This window comes from Opisthorchis viverrini (genome assembly GCF_000715545.1).
Source record: "Opisthorchis viverrini unplaced genomic scaffold opera_v5_37, whole genome shotgun sequence".
Lineage (NCBI taxonomy): Eukaryota > Metazoa > Platyhelminthes > Trematoda > Opisthorchiida > Opisthorchiidae > Opisthorchis > Opisthorchis viverrini.
In genome coordinates, this window is record NW_008751693.1 from 329,594 (window position 1) to 347,105 (window position 17,512).

At 43.1% G+C, this 17,512-nt stretch overlaps 1 protein-coding gene across 1 annotated transcript in view; it reads right to left on the minus strand.

Moving 5' to 3' along the window:
- Positions 1–17,512, minus strand: part of T265_02819 (hypothetical protein) — a gene marked incomplete at both ends in the record, with an annotated part of 68,627 nt that continues 51,115 nt past the window's right edge. The window contains 2 exons of the mRNA XM_009167163.1: positions 1–860; positions 3,755–4,239. Coding sequence (XP_009165427.1) covers positions 278–860; positions 3,755–4,239 — 1,068 coding nt within the window. The remainder of the gene's footprint in view (positions 861–3,754; positions 4,240–17,512) is intronic.

A 17,512-nucleotide genomic window follows, 5' to 3' on the forward strand; every position in this document is an offset into this window, starting at 1 on the left:
CTAGTATATATTTTTCAGCACCCAATAACCCCGTGGTTACCAGGTAACTTTGGACCTCCAAGCGAATGACCATTGATCGTTACGTCCACTAAATTGAAAATCGAAACGACCTTTCTAATAAGGTTTGTTAAAGAAGAGTAAATTGTGTCTGAATAGTGATTGCGAGACACAAAGTAGTTTCTTTTCTTTACCGAAAAATAAGCGGAAAAATGGGACCTTGAGAAACTCAATTAAAAAACCAATAACATATTGGCTATCGTATTCCACCCTGTTGAATTCAGCCCGAAGAAAATTCGTCGTTCTTTAGTAAGATCTCGCTGTTGTACGCAGCTGCCGTATGTTCTTTATCCTGCTCGATATCTACAGTAATATTCGAATCACCTTCCGCGATAGCTTGCAGCGAGGACGCGTCAAGTTCACTTTTTGATGGACTCATAAGATCAGGCGACATAAGTCTAGTTAGGTTGGTAAGACTGCTAAGCGATGTTGTCGAATCATTACCAGTGGGAATGGAGAAGAATTCAGCCTCTGAGGCAAAGGTCACACGGGTGTGTTTGGTGCGCGAAACCACGAAAGGTTCGTCGGCTGGCGTTAGGTCAGTGGGAAGAATGTCCGGTTTGTTTTCCGGCGACTTTCCCAACTCATCATCCTCAAACTGGAAGCTGTAGGATTGCGGTTGTTCGTCACCAAGATCACAGGAATCGGCTAACTCAGATAGATCAGCCGGTTGAACTGAGCTAGACATATTGGGCATTGTAGTTGGATCGTTGAGTGTATCTTCGTGGTATGAGTGGTCTTGTGGCGACGCGCCTTCACTCCAGTGAGCATCAGAATTAGTTGAGTGTGTATGCCCTTCATTTCTGGAATAAGAACAATTCGGGTTACTCCAAATGTGGGTTTGAAAAATCAAACAGAGGCCGAGTCATTGTCAGAAAACTTGGTGAGAGCTACCAAACTATTCACGGATACAGTAATCACACCTTAGGAGACCATCACATGAAAGAAATTGCGTGGCCTCTCTTGGGAGTGGCCTTTATCGGAGAAGTCATAAACGAGATCATGGCTGATGGGAAACATCGTCATGTCATCCTCCTACCTCGAAGGATGTTATTCTATGGGACTGATTGGGAAAGTTGCATTAGTATGAGTCCATTGCTCAATGCCAGGGATGTTTTACGGAGAAACTAAGTTGGCCGGAGAAAATTCACATTCCAGGTCCTTATTACACAAGCTTTCTAGTGACCATATAATAAAACCGGATTGGCTGGCTTCGCTGTCACACTGTACAGTCTAATTATGTCACCGTTTATTCGTAGCAGGACATCAGGGACGGAACTGCTCTGTTAAAGAAGCACTAGCTAATCGGAAAAAATCATGAAGATGTTAGATTGGCAGGATCACATCTACTTTGGAATAACTTCTGAATTACCGATGAAGCAATATCAATGGAATGCATCTATATAGAATCAAGGGAACACGTCCATCAAGATAACACGTTGGCCTCAGTGATCCCGTTTCGTATACAATGGACTGTCACGTCTCGTCGTAGTTCCAAGTGTCCATCCTGGTAAGCTTCGTCGTGGAATTGTTTTATCAACGTGGACTTTATCTAAACTTCAGATGACTGAGCCGATGGGAAACCAACCACACTGGTCTATCCCGAGTAAAATAAGCACCATTCATAGAGATGTCAAGAGCCTATTGATACAGAGTCCACGCGTGATGTCCAGCTTGCATCCGGCGAATGGTTTACCTGCACAGTAGAGGCTTTTAAGAAACACACCGATCCTCGTTCACCTGATTGCCAAGGTGCTGTAACATTTTGTTCAATATGCATTGGCTAGCTGAGAAATTGCCTCTGGATAATTAGGTTATTCAAAGGTTTCATTGGCCCTAATGTGACGGATTTGTTTAGCCCGGCCTGACTTGTCATGAGAGAACGGTGTTTTCTGCGCTGTTTTCTGTTGTGGCGAATTCCGTGTTTTTTCCGCACTTACTATTTTTAGTCGTAATTGAAGTTTGCTGTTTTGGTTATAACGGCCTGTTTCTCACTCAAGTTGCGCACTCTCAAAACCAACGAATGACGCAGACGTTTGCACGCCCTTTCACACTCATTTCATCTGAGAACTGATCCCGATGAGTCGAAGCTTATCGTCTCATACAGATCGGTCAGAGTAAGCAGGAAGATTAATCTGTATATCGCGTTAACATGGGTAGCCAATTGGTCATATAGAGTGTTCTCCTTGTTTTAAAAAGTTTGTCACCGAAAACTAAAAATGGCTGTTTAAACAACACATCAGATAATAAATCACATACATTGCCTCACCAACCTTCATCACTCTGAATGCTGTATATAGCGTCCTTTTTATTGAACTATCACTCAGAATAACCGAAAATCTTGACAAAGTAGCAAATGAATGTAACCTGAGCAGCATATGCAACTCAACGTAAGCTGCAGTTCTGTAATTGCTAGGTTAAACCTCGTTTCATATACCGTGATTCTTATACACCCGAATTTAAAAGACCTTTGTTTTCTCGCAACAAGCTTCTCTCAAGGAAATCACTTTTACTTTATCCAAAAGTTAAGTACGTAACAGGGACCGAATTCGCTAAACAATTTCCGAGAGCTCTGTATTATAAAGAGTACGCGTTTGAGTTGATAGCTGCCCTTGGAAAGATTACCAACAGAGTCTGCTGTCTAACTACTAGTCTCTACCTTATCTCTGTGTTTTGTCCGCTAAAGTGAAGGACGAAAGCCGTTGTCCGTCCGGAATGACATACTAGTGTAACGTGGATACTACTGATGAGGTATGCGAGTAGTGTTTTCTCGTAAATCCGCTTCGTGTCTCTTGAAAAGTGAGATCTGTTACGGAATTGTGGAGTAACTTTGTAGCATTTGCTTGCATTTGAGTAACAGGCAGTGAATATCCAGGAAAGTTCGGAAAGACGCGTTCAAGGAGAAGATGGATATTCCGTTTTGTGGACATGATGCATATGGGAGTTTTACTTTTCTGTCTAATAGTTTGTACCTGTTCCATTGGTATCTCTCCAATAAACAACTCCGCAGCGAAGGCCTTCACTAATAGTGGCCCCTGAAGGCGTGTTTACTGTATTCAGATTTGAAACTACCCATAGAAGAACGTGCCGAACATATTGGTTGCTACGTTCAAATCCGCATTATGGATGGAAATTCACTTACCCAAAGTACCACAGGCTTCGCGCCCTACCTTGCAGCTTAGCCCCTCTGATGCAAGAGTGAAGTCACCATTTAAGTCAAAGACTCCGTAGCGCTGAAGATTTCACTCTTGTCTCACTGTCGTTTTTGGTTTATTGTTTCGAAGAACTGACTAACCTTGGGGGGTCAACCTTGGGCTTATGTTGGGAACACGAACACACCGAATTGAACCAGTTGCATGTTCATGCAACCGTCTATCGCAATAGGTAGACACAGTTAACAGCAGATGATATCAGTTGCTTCAGGAGAAAAACATCAAAATACTTCAGTTTCTCCGCGAACGAATTTAAAGACAGAGATCAATTGGGCCAATCGTTTGCTAGATACATATGATAAATTTCATCACGTTTTGAAGTGAATTAAGGGACTTAAGAAATTACTTATAAATATTGTACCGTAAGTGGGAAACGGCGGATTTTCATGTTGAAACCAGACCGATTACAAACTCAAAGTCGTCTTCACACTGTCTAAACGAAAAAAACTTATGATGCACTCATAAATTACTTGGAATGGACTTACGACTGATCACTTCCTGGTAGTTTCTTCATTTTTGGGTTTTCACCACAGTATCGTTGAGCACCAGTCTCAATGTTTGACTCGACTTTGGGGCTGCTTTCCTTGGCACCTACAGTTGTTCTTTTTGGTGCGTCTACTTCTGGTGTCTTCCGCTTGCTTTCTGTACACTTCTTTGAGATAGAGTGTTTGACCATGGAAGGTGACCCAGGCTTTCGGTTGTCACGTATCGGAGCGACGGGAGGACGTGTCGATAGCGACGGAGAAGCAGCCAGCAACGGGTCTAAAGGTGATGTACAGTAGCCAAAATCTGTTCCTCCCGACTGTCGACTGCTTAAAAGTCGTCCTGTTTCGTCTCCGTTTGTGCTTTTCACTTCTGGCTCCTGTGGTACTCTATGGTCTTCGGATGTATGATGTGGTTCTTCTAGTTGAATGTCATCTGTGATACGCAACTGCGTCCTTAGCTGGTCAGCTGCCTGCTGAAGCTGTTCCTGAGGTTGAACAAATTACCAAGATTACTACATTAGAAGGTGGATTAGTAAGTAATTGGGAAAAACCACTATAAAAACAATATCGTTGCGTACGTTTTGTTGCTTTCTATCAATGCAGTGTAGCGCGTCCAATGCATGGGTTGCTTCTGCAAACGCAGCTGATATCTAGATTGAGGACAGTAAGTTTTGGTCTGTCTGTTGAAATATCGCATCAGTGAAGGATTTCATCTCGGTTGTAGCTATCCTAGTACAGCAACGGGTCTCTCGTTTTAGTGATACAATAGCCTCAACGAATTTTACCTTCCACAATACTTGATCGCATACCATGTTGGACGAACACTGAATGATCCGTTCATGGTTAACGATAGTTGCTGGCTCAAAGAAGCCGGAAATTTCACCAATATCAAAATGTGATTAGAAACTAGGAAACGCCTGACACACAACATCCCATACTTGATGTGATCTTTTAAAGGAACCTGCATGCGGTGTACAGGGTATGATGCCACATTTCCTCCGAAAAGCACCTCAAGAGAAACCCGAGAAAAGAATGCATCGTGGAGATGAAAGCAATGATGATTTGTAAGATGTTCACCTCTGGGGGGAGGGGATATTACCTGGAACCGTTATCACCAGGATCGGTCTGAAGTTGTCAAAAGGGCAAGCTTTCTGGTGCAGTTCCGGACGAATACCAGTCACCTCAGCTGGAACTAGGCAGCGAGGGGACTATAGGTGACACTTAATTTCAAGATACCAATCATTGAAATGCATTCGAAATACCCAGGAAACTTAGCGGCTAAAAGGTCTGCAGTGAACTAGCCTGACTATTGGGTGAGCTCGGGACTGACGCCAGGTGAGACCATGCGGGTACTACAGTAATTCGTAAGGCTCAATGTCTATATCACACTGCGATATCGTCAGTACCTACTCACTGTTGAGTGTACTCATTGTGAGAGCAAGAAAAGACTAGTTTTGCTCAAATCGATAAGCCGAATACATGGGTGCTGTCACAGAGAAGGATAACGATTGTTTTTCGCGTGAGTTCCAATCGGAACATGTTAAGATGTGTTTTACGTGTGACGCGGTATTTTCTGTAGGCATTATTAATACATCCGGGGTAGTGCACGCTCCGGTCTCAACCTGAAAGCACTGGAGCGGCATGAAATGACTAGTAGAAATTGGTAGAAGTAGCTTCTGAATGGAAGGCGATTCACGCACTCTCTACTGTATGGTTTGCCACACTTTAGTCTTATAAAACACACCTGCTATTCATTACCTCTGGGAACATAATGTTGTCTCTCCTACATAGCAACTCTAAAGGATCTTATCTGTTACCCATGAACGATTGCTTATTAGAAGCAGCATTCTAAATCCCCACGCGGCTCCTCTCTACGGGAGACTGTAGTCAAATTATCATGCATTCCACGTCTTGGACCTACGGATACTTGCACTATTGTACTCAGTCATAGTAAGTTCTTTTCCGCTTGAACCATATATAATTCCGCGGATGAGTGATCGACTCCGCCTTCCACTCCGTCACACACACCAGCATAACGACACACAGAGATAAAGTGCCTTTGTCGCTTTGTTCTGACGGACCATGAACCTGATGTGGTAAACTAGGTCAGCTGTCTTGCAACTCTACACCCTATGTAGCTACGAACAACCGTGTTTACCTAAACGCGTAACAGTGGAAACCAGTCAGGATTTGACCCAGTTCACGACGTCGACGTTAGGAGTTCAGTGGGAATGAACAGATTCTCCTATACGACGAGTGTTTTGTAGGAGGCTGCCGCCTGTCTGTCCTCCGATAATACACAGGCAGACTGACAGCCAAATTTACGCAAAATGCTTTCACTATGGACTGCTTCAAGACAGACTTGGCGGAAACTGGAACATTGTCAGTCTCCTGAATGAGAAAGGGATAATAGTTGCCCATTGGCTACTTTAACTCAGTAGAGGCTGTGTGGTAATGAACACCGCTACTTATTTGAGCGACTAGGTTTTCGGTTAAGACTGGCCTATAAAGGAATACAAACACCGCATCTAGGGATGAAAGTTTTGCTCGTCAACTTCTCAGTGAAAGCGTAAAATTCTAGATGGGGGGAGGTGAAAAATGGCTTTTTTCTTCACACAAAATGGATTTATTTCACGGCAGAGAATTCTCAATGTTCGGCAATATTTCGGTGCTCCGGATAATCAGGTGAAGAATTAGATGAATGAACCAATTAAAAGAGTGTAAAGTAAAATCCATGGACGGCACTGCTGTGTAAGACTCGTATCATTGGACAGTTACATCCATTCTTTTGTTTTGGAGTACGGCGTAGCTGCTGAGATAAAGACGAATCTGACCTCTATGACGTTACCAAGATCAAGGTACCAGAGATAACTGCTTTTGAAAAGTGGACTATTCCCAGCGGATGCATGTACTCATCAACCAGTGTAAATTGCTTACGGTTCATTTTGGGGTCAACGGTAGTCCAGTTTCCATCCGCTCAAGATCAATCATTGAGGAGAGCAGACAAGCTAAAAGCACAAACATCAATGCTTGTGGCTTTTTGGACATTATCTGCTTAAAGGGATTTTTTTGATTAGTTGACAGGTACTGTGGACAACTGGGATTTCCAAAAAAATACCTGACCACCATGTAGTCAAATTTGACAGCTAATGGACTATGGTTATTCATTTGTCTGCTTCCACGAGCTAGCCAACTTGTCAAGCTGCAGATAGGTCATAATCAAAACCATCCGCTAGGCTAAACATTCTCGAAAGGAACATGAAGCGTGTTGGCAGAGATCTTATCAAAAATTGCTTAAGGACGCTTAATATGAAGGTACAGTACCATTCATTACATCAAACCAATACAAGGATAGTAATTGGCAAAGAACATGAAGTGCCGCAGTACAACTGGCTAAGGAACAAGAGGTTTCTCAACCCAGACCTTTAAGCAGGTGTTTGAAGCTGTTACTCAGTCTAATTAACTATTTCCAGCATCAATTGTGTACAGCGGTTTTTACCGTGTATTGAGTGATCTGAGCATGGTCCATAGACGCATGAAGCCAAATGGCAATTAGTGCGGGAAGCATATGGATTTGTTCAAGCGCATGAGCCTCGTATTCAAGCATCTTTTCATATGAACTGGATTCAGTGATTCTACGTCCCACTCGTATTCGAATACGAAACAAGTAACGTGGGGAACTTTATGTACGCACGGTGGTTCCCATTCAAGGTGGACACATCGCACACAAGGAGTTGCTTTGGTCCGATATACTACTGGTTATTTTCATCGAAAAGCCCCGTGCAAATTGTTCGGTCTTTGGCCGCAGCAACTGTCCAGATATGACTAAAATAATCTAACAGTCGCAAAAGCACTGTTCAGCTAAACATAAGAACGCTGAGTCAATGAAACGCCGGTATCACACCGATAAAACGGTTGGACTGGATGACCTGAAAACGAGAAAAAAATTCGAAAAGTTGTAGTTTGAATAAGCGTCAGCCACCGCAGTTTCCCGTGAGAATTTCGGTTTTTCACAAAAATGCCTTATGAGGCATCGTGCTACGTGCCAAGTATGCGAAATGCCATTAGGGCCAAAATTTGTTGTCAATTTGTCGAAATAACTGTATTCTATAGTTTATTACAAGGCAGTCTTAAGTAGTGCAATCAGCCGTTGTCAAATGTCCGTCAGAAACAATCCAATTTGGGTTCCAGTAGAACGTAAGGTTGACGGAAACTCGGAGACTGCGCCTACCTGATAAGCCCCAAGAAGGGCGAAAGGGGTCGTGGGCTATTGAAGAGTTTTGCACAACCCTATGAGGAGTTTCCTTTATGAGAAACGATTGATTGCTTGGACAGTGGAATCCCCAGTGACAGAGAATCCTACGAGAGTCTCACAGTAAGCTGTTCTTGAGATTAGCCTCTCTTCTTTTGGGGGTAACTTCGAGATAATTGCTATACGTGGTTCTCCAACGTACTCTGTTTTTATTCAAGCTGAGATTCAAACGGATTCATTCATTTACGCCTCTCCCACAGATATAATGGTCCTGCGTTGATTGAAGCTCCCACCACACCTACAATCACTATACACCAGAATGTTTACAAAGTAGTGATACACTACAGCCAACCTACTTAGCTGACCTCTCCATTGTGGTAAAGGTTGGACCATTAAATAAATCGTAAGTACGTTTTTCAGAGTAAACAAAAAGGTTCGCGAACATCTGCCGCTTATGGTAATTCGAATGAGCCCGGCATATGAAATGACTGAAATCTTTAGGTCCCTCATTGTTTTTGTTATCGTCTATGCTATTCCGGTTGTTGTTATTGTTGTCTCCCTTGATGCCACCGATGTATTCGCTGCAAATGTATCACGATCACAACAGAAAACGCCCTGAATGAGCACGCGATTTACAAGCGCAGCATGAAGCATGTGCACAAGCCATGAATACTTGCTGTTGGAACGTGGTAAATTTGCTTAGCCATAGGTTGATACTGCTGGAGTATGGACATATGGTAACCCAAGAATCATAATCAATTGTGTAAGTAAGCGTGGAGTGAACCTGCAAACTGCCACCTACCTACCTACCTACCGACTTTTGAGAAGGTCCATTGGAAGAGAGAGAAATATTTTCAAATTCCTTAAAAATTCTAGTCTGATATCACTCTAGTTGAGGGTAGAAGAGAATGTACAGACCGAATATTGCCTCGGCTTGACTGAAAAACTGAAGGCCAGGAACTCGCTGTCTTTGCACTAGGAATTATAAGGAAGATGAATGAACAAACACGAAAAACTGTTTCGACTGCTCTCCTATGAGATCAAATGTGTGAAGAGGCGATAACTGGTGATCAGGATGTGGTTGGATCCTAGAAAGCTTTGTCATATAAGACCATTCCTCCTTTTTTAGAATTCATTAGGTTGGTATAGATGAATAGGACATTCGATTCTGTGGTTGAGGTCTAAGCTGTCGGTGGCTTTTCGTTAAATCGATGGCCAGCACACAATTGTTAGTTGCCAGCTTGTTTACCATGCAAACGAGTTACCGATCTTCGCAAACAGATGATCACTTGTGCCGTGCCCCCGCCGATCAGTTCATACGAATAGAAGGTTTGAATTAAATAACCGGGATACTCATAAATTTTCATGTCCCAACTGGTCATTGATACTCATCAATCATTTCCAATCCACAGGTCCGCAGCCACAATGAAAGTGAAAAACTTCGAGACCAACCGTTTTTTCGTCATCTTTCCGACACCTTAACTAGTAACGTTTGGTAAATGGAGAGCAGAAGTCGTAGAAGTGTAGGTACCGGCGAGGAGGAGTATGTGGATAATCTTATAACACTGGGCAATATCACTGATAGGGGTTTCATACCCGCTGAAGATCAAATAAAACTGTGAAATGTAATCCACTCATTTGGGTGATATTTACATGCCGCCTGCTGCATGGTTGGTTCCGCAGTCTGAAAAGAAAACTTGTACTACAGCTATTTGTTATACTAAGAAAAAAACGTCCACCAACCATCGGCATACAAACCAGACACCTATCAAACACGAGTCTAAAGGTAAATGAAAATGTGCAGCCAAAATCTGACATCTGAGTGGTAAAGCACGTGACCTTCAGGGTGGCGTATGATGCTTGAAGGATGCGGTTCAAACGAGAGTGACACTAATCCCACAGCTGCATACACCAATAGTAATTATGTCTCCTGGGACCTTGTCTCTACTTTTCGGGCCTTCGATCTTCGAAACTGGTAGCAGTGAGTTCATAGTGATATTGTTAGATGATACTGTTCCAAATATGCACAGTTCATCCTATACCATAAAATGTGATGGTTTGATCGCGTGAAACTTACATCAAGGCTCAATTTGGAGTGAAGGGTTGTATTATCAACATTTTCGGAGTAGTACGGACAGGACAGAAAGGACAGTATTACTCATAAAGAAGGCACGAATGTAGTGAAGAAGCCTTAGTTCCGCCAGTGCAACAAGAATTCCAGGACTGGATGCACATGCCTCTGCTAAGGCTTTCGGTTCAGTTTACGTCAGTTTATCGGCTATGAACCACGTACCAAGATTATGCTAGTCCCAAGCTGCCACCTTTGAAAAATGGAGGACCAGGATATGTACAGCCAGGTATTGGAGGTAATACCGGAAATGCCCATTAATCTGTGTCACGCTGTCATCTTCTGTCCAGCTTATCGGACACGTTCTTATAGTGGTGGAAGCCTCGGAGTGCCGGTAACGGCGTGGCAACATATAGCTCCCTAATTCTCGTATCACGGTCTAGTATCACTGTCATCCCTAGTGTTGTGAAGTAAAGATCATATGAAGCGTAACCCAAAGTGCTTCCATCAGGAATGAACGTTCTACCTCATAAATAGTAACGTTCTGTGGGTGGGCTCTTCAGAAGTAGTTAGCAATCCTATTAAAATAAACTATCCGAATCCAGCAACATGCTTTAGGTTTCAGCACATCTGTGAGAAAATTTACCGTTTCATAGGTGGTGTGATTGTTCATCAAACCGGTGCATTTCCACCGTAGGTTGTAATCAGCTGGTGCACAGGTATGGTGGTGGCAGTGGAAGAAATTGTCAACAGTTCACAAATAGTAACGTGTGATAGATGAGGTCAATGTACGAATCTATAAGGCCAGGGTCGCGTTTGTTAATTAGAGACGCCTATAGTGTCAGAGTGGTTTACTCCTGAATCTCAAGGGACGTGTGTATCAAACTACGGTACGGGCTGTTTTACTGTATTACTGTGAGACTTGGCCTATTCGAGCAGCGGAACTGAGACGTGTTCGATACTCGTTGTCTCAGAACAGTTGCTCGTGTGGGTTGTTGTCGGCGAATCCGTAGTGAAGTAGTCAGAAAGCACGTTTTCGGTTATGCAACGGGTACCTACATTGAAAAGTGTGTCCAGCACCAAAAGCTGCTTTGGTTGGTCGTTTGCCGAAAAGAGTGCTGTTTTCCATGCTCAATTCAGAGTGGCGTAAACAGAGAGGTGGCTAACCCTTGACTTGGCAGAGGAGTATGAAGGAGATCACGAAACGCTTGGGTTCTGTCGGTGCTACTCGCCTTCCAGGATGGGGACCGCGTGACCCTCACTGTGCCTGGTTGGAGACACTACAAGTTATGGCTGCCAACCGATGTCAGTGGCGTTCTTGTTGTCAGTTTCTACCCAGATTGCCTAAGTGAATGTCTGGGGATGTAGGCTCCCAGGAATGATCGTGGTAAGCTAGCACTAAGTCCCTACCCTGTCCACCTTTATTCTTTTCCTTACAATATGGCTTTGAAATAAATCATGGTTGTACGGCAGTGAAGCATCGGTGTTGAACACTGATGTCATGCTGTCGATGACGATGATGATGATGATACACTAGTTTGATGAGTCATAATCAAGAAGTAACATGACTTATAGCTTCAATTTTTGGAAACTTCCCTGTTAAAGCATACATGAGAAATCCAAACAATTAGTTTGTCAACCATCAGGTTCCTACGAAAATCCATGACTCCCTAGGATCAAAGACCGGACTTTCCACAGGTGCTCAGTTAATGATAACTGCAGCTACCCAAAAGGCGACTGAAAATAAATACCCTTTGGGGACTACTATCACATAAAGAAGTGGGGGACCGATTTAACTACTACAGCGATGCTTGTGAAACGTGTTTTCGAGGCGTCTAAGTGGGCTTTACTTTTCCGGTGAACAAATGGGTGATGTGAAACTCCCGTCGGATTCAGTGTATATACACTATAGACTCAACCGTTGCAACAAGGTTCTAATCAATGCTCAGTGGAGATGTTTACGAGCACTAAGTCGATATCCAATCAATTGGTAAATGAATGAAGAAGCGGTAGGCCATTTGAGAGCCCAGTAACAACTACATATACTTAGGGCGGTCGGTTTAAACATAGGTTGTACACTTGCCTATACACATTCTTAAAGTGAAAAGGTGTTATTGTAATCCAGGAACGAGGATAGGTTAGACAGTTCAGGGAGATGTGTGGCAAGGCTGGACACTGCAGACCACCAGAATCACCGATAATAGTGTAACATTTGTAGATGTTGGTGTTAAGTGCTACACAACGTTGGGGATAGAGAGAAAGTGATGTGTACCATAAAAAACATAATAAAGGGTAAATTACTCATACTTCCCAAAAGTATTGAGAAAAACGTATGTGTGAACTGTGCTAGAGTAAGAGATGATCTATGGGGCTGACCCTACGTCGTTTAAGAATCTCACTCAGATAAAGTTTAGACAAGGTGTTTGACGGAGTTGAAGTCACCGTCACTAGGAAATTTTCAGCGAGGTATTTAAATCGGACAGCCTAAATCTCCTGGCTATAAAGTAAGATTGCCTCCACAATTATTTCGTATAAAAGGCTATTTAGTTCCACTGAAACCAGTTTCTGTCGTCAACAGTGTCTTACGCTGCGCGTAAACTGTTGACATGTGAAGTCGCATTATTTATCACGGTAGAATCTCAGCTCGTGTGACTGCCAAAAATAAGTGAACCAAACAACCAACTCAAGCTCTCATCTTGAAGTCTCAAGGGGATACTAGATTCTCCTTTCATTATTCACATCACCCTAGCATTAGCCGACCTCCTCTAGTCTTGGCTTGCTAATTCTGGTGGTTCCTCACCAAAGATGGGAACAGTGAACTTCAGTTTGGTTCATCAGGAGTGCACAACCTTGATCGTGCCAGGATTTGAACCCGTCTGACGTGTACAGCCAGCGTGTCACCACTACTTTACCAACGAAGGCTGCAAGCACCTGAACTATCATGCCTTCTGGTGAATGTATTCACGTTTGAGCGATGAGATTTTTTCACGGTAGAAAATTCTGAAGTGAACCTTTGCACTTTCAAGGTGGGGAACACATGCCAGAACACGCGACAACTTATGATAGTCTTTCTAGAGGAGCTTGTGTGGACTCGGGATCAGTAAACGACAAAACAATGTTGTCCGCATAGACAAGCAACAGGTGTCATTTCAATGCCTGAATTGTCGGTTCCTGGGTCAGTGTACTCCAGTATGAGGCCAACGATAAAAATGAATTAAATTGGAGAGAAGAGATTCTGACAAATCTCTGATAACTGTTCACTGTAGACACCCCACGGCTAGAAACATGGTAAAAAGGCTACATACAAAATTTCGACGGAGTTCTCCGTCAGCCTAGTGTGCGTAGGTAGCTAGTCTACTGATAGAATAGATAGCTAGATAGAAGAGATAGATAGGTAGAATAGAGGGCGTCTTTGAAATAGAGGGAATCCTCGACGTTTTCCAGAGGTACTTGTAGCTTTGACCAGCTTAAATTCCGACTTGTCCTATAGGAATTGTCCCTCGGGCGCTGAAATTTGCTTCGCAATTTCACTTAGTTTGGCTAACGCGTTATGATGTTAATGAGGCTTATACAAGGTGCTCAGAACTCCATGGTCATTCAAATAAAATACCAAACATGAAAAACTTAACAAAGGATTCCTTACAGTATAGGCCTTGTCTAAAGTGTGCTTCCAGTGCATCCAGCCCTGGCTGACACAAGAGCTTTCTTGTCATACAAGCATGGAAATTCCAAGCTCAAGCCCACGACACTTTTGCTTTTTCAACCTCGTTTCGGGGAGACACGTTTTGCAAAGCAAAATTTTTCGCAAAGTGATTTCCCCTTGAAGGAACCGTAGAGAGATTAGTTTTAGACATGTTTAACCAAAACGATAGATGAGTTTTCCCAGTCGACTGTCACGGTAAATGACTGACTGAAAAAGCCTGATCACCATGATGTTCTACAAAACAATGGGCTGTTACTCGCTTGACCTGGATTAGTTTGGCCTGGGACGATGGCATGAAACGTATCAGAGTTGTGGTCATCAAAATTAGAGACAGAGACTTTGGTGTTGACATTCCGTAAGAAATAAAACTGAAATATTGTACAAAATAAGCGCACGGAAGCTCGAAATTTATCGGGGTTGACTCTGTGGCGTGATATTCCTCTGTCGTTCGTAGATGCGTCTAGCAAAGTGGCATTAAACAGCCCGTCTTCAATGGCGGCTGACAGAGAATAACGACCATTACAAAATTTGTGTTCCTGGTATACTTTCATCACAGAAATAAGGTGGCATTATAGAGCTGGAAGACTCATTCTACTTGAAGAACTCGCCCGCGGAAAATCACATACTGTTCACGGGGAAATTGTTAAAAAAATTCAGAGGTAGTTAGAGTCCCATCAATCAGGTGCAGGGTAGGATACTGACCCAACCAGTTTCTGGTTTCACTAGGAAAACCTCCAACGAGAAAACTCGACATCCTTTGACAGAAACTAATTCTGTGCGGTTGTTGTATGAGAAAATATCTCCCGCGAAAAATCAGGTTCGTAGCTCCTACTGGATATCAACTAGGTACCGTGATTATTTTCAATGGCCCAAGTGACAAGTATTGCCATGGAATTCGAAGATTCATCATACTACCACGTTAGGTGATGATGCCTAAACGATTGTTGGGATAAAATGCTCCATCCTAGTGGCCAGATCTATCGAAAGCACCGGCAAACAGGTGAATCTTCACGAATCACATAATGAATATTTAGCGTCAGTCCAGCTCCATCATGAGAAGGAACACACCATTAAGTGGACACTTTATGTCTTGGAGGTGTTATCATGCACATTCGGTGGGTCGCTAGGAAAGTCAGTCTGCTTATTTCATGCTCAGTTTGTGATTCAAAAAGTTCGGGTTAGTGGAGACCGTAAGAAGCTACTTTACTTATGTCGACCCGCTCCAATGCTATGTCCAGGCATGGGCTCCAGTTGCATAAAAAGATGCAAGCGCTGTACACAAAACCGATTTTCATAAACCATTAGGATATTTCGCAAACCTCTCTGGTTCACTTTACCATATTCACGTCACTTCTCAGCAGACGAGTTAGCACTTAAGCACCAGCATTTGTTATAAGTAACTTGATTGATTGCTTTACAAATAAGTCTCGAAAATGCTTCGATTAATCAAACCCTGGAACGGGCCACCTGAAACAATCGAAACTAGGTCATCGGGTGTGCGAGCCTGGTCCCTAAGGATATCGAATTATTTGACAATGTTCGATAAATCAAAACTAAAGAAGACAAGAAGCAAAAAAGACTGATCGCCTCGATTCTGCCCCAGCAGTTTGGTCCAAATTAGCGTCCGAGCGTTAAGCTAAAGATTTACTTCACCGGATGACAAAAAGCTAAATTGTGAGTTAGCTAATCTGCTGCATGTTAACTTTACCCTTACTTTGTGTTCATTTGACTGCTCAGATTGACACGCTAGATTTTTGCGATTCAATATGGCGGAAATTCGATTCACAGTCAAGTAATAATCCCAACGTGACCGTTCCAACCCTATGGAAGGTGAAATACTCAACAACCCCCAAATATGTAGTGTTCGCATGCACATCACTCTGGTTTCAACAGTCGTCCTCCTGTGCTGGGAGCACCAAATTCGAGTTTCGCCCTTATTAGGGCTCATCAGCAGTGCTGCTGGCTGCAGGCCGCGCTGGAGTGTGAACTGCGCAGATCTGACATGCGAGGCGAGAGATGTGAGGCCCGAAACCTCGAGCAACAGCTGCAAAACCACCAAGTTTTCAGGGTGCGTGCTACCGTCGTCAGGACGTGAATTATTCCACTATTTCCGTGATCAGGGTTAAGCTGCGGATTTTCGATAGGCAACCGCTTACAGCTGCATAAACGCCAAACAGCGACCGGCCATCATTAGCATAATGATCAGAAAGTGAAAACGAAGCTCGAAAACTAGAGTACTCGCCTCCAAAACTACCCTTGCCACTTTATCATAATAGATTGAGTGTTTGGATTTGTACTGAGGAAAAACCTATTGATCCACGACTCGAAGCAGTAGTGGGTATAGTAGCAGCCTGATAGGTTTTGATTGGGACTGGGCAAGCTTTCATGAAAAACCATCTGGTCCCAGGTAATGTACGTACTCCATAGCTTGAACGTGCATTGAGGCATTTCAGTTCCCGTTTGAGGGAAATGTTGTCGAAACCCGAAGCAGATGCATGAACAGTTCCACTAATACAACCTGGTGAGTTCCAAGAAGAACAAACCAGTCGTGAACTATCGAAGAATTTTAGGCAACCTTATAAGTATTCTTATTTCCTGCGCTGCTTCACCTATTTTCTGTCCACTTTGCATGTCACTCTCCAAAATGGATCCGAATTTTCTGTTATCCTTGTTTGTTGCGTCGATCCTGTTGGATGGTAAACGGACAGACACGAATCAACGTTCATACAGGTGAATCAAATTATGAAGGTGACCTTGAGCAGGAGCCGATTATTTCTGGCCCCATGACTGCTCTTTACTCTCGAGTTATACTGATTCCGCTCTAGAATCGTATTCTAGTATGTCCGTATTCTATCATATGTATACTAAACCCGAGAATTTAACAATACCTTTTTTCTTATAGAGTGCCATTTAGCTTGAATAAATTATTTTTCAGACTATAAGTAGTTAAGTCTGAAGGACGAATCCACTGATGAGACGTAGCAGTCGGTCCAGACTGAAAAGTTTACAGAGCACGCAGTAGACTGTGCATTGGATCAGCTGCTCTTGCACATCGATTTCATCCGTGACCGAAAGTAACCAGACATGACCTTTGAGAAACATGCTGCTCCACATAAGACCAGTTTGGTCAGCACAGTATTGCTTTTTTATTGAAATGCTGGTAACGGTGAAGTGCGAATAGACGTTGGCTAAGTTACTGTCCGCTAGGACACAGGAGTTACTTCATCGCATTGGAAAATCGCACAGATTATATGTATACTAACTGAAACTATAGATAGCATAACTTCGAAAATAATAGACCTCAGTGGAAAGTCCACTATACGGGTTGGCAAAAATAACCAAAATCCAGGCAGTTCCTATATATTTGGACCTCCCTATTTGTACGGGGTAGTTTTGTCCAGATGTCCTTTCGTCATCAGTTAACAAGACTGGTTATTCTCATGTCCTCAATGACGTTATGTATGTCAGTGCTTCGAACGGGGAAATGAACTTCCGTCGGTTGAATAAAACGGCTGGATGTTTTCGTGAGTATTGCATTTTTAATGCACGGACGTTTCGTGTTATTCTGCTGGTAACGAACATGACGTCAAAGAGGACAGTGAGAGCCCCAATGCTGAGGATTCATTTTCACATTGCTATTGCACACAAGCTGTATAATCCGACCACAATGCAATAAATTATCAATAATCTTCTGATGGGAACTGCCTCATAATTTGTGCGAGTTCTCCCTCAAGA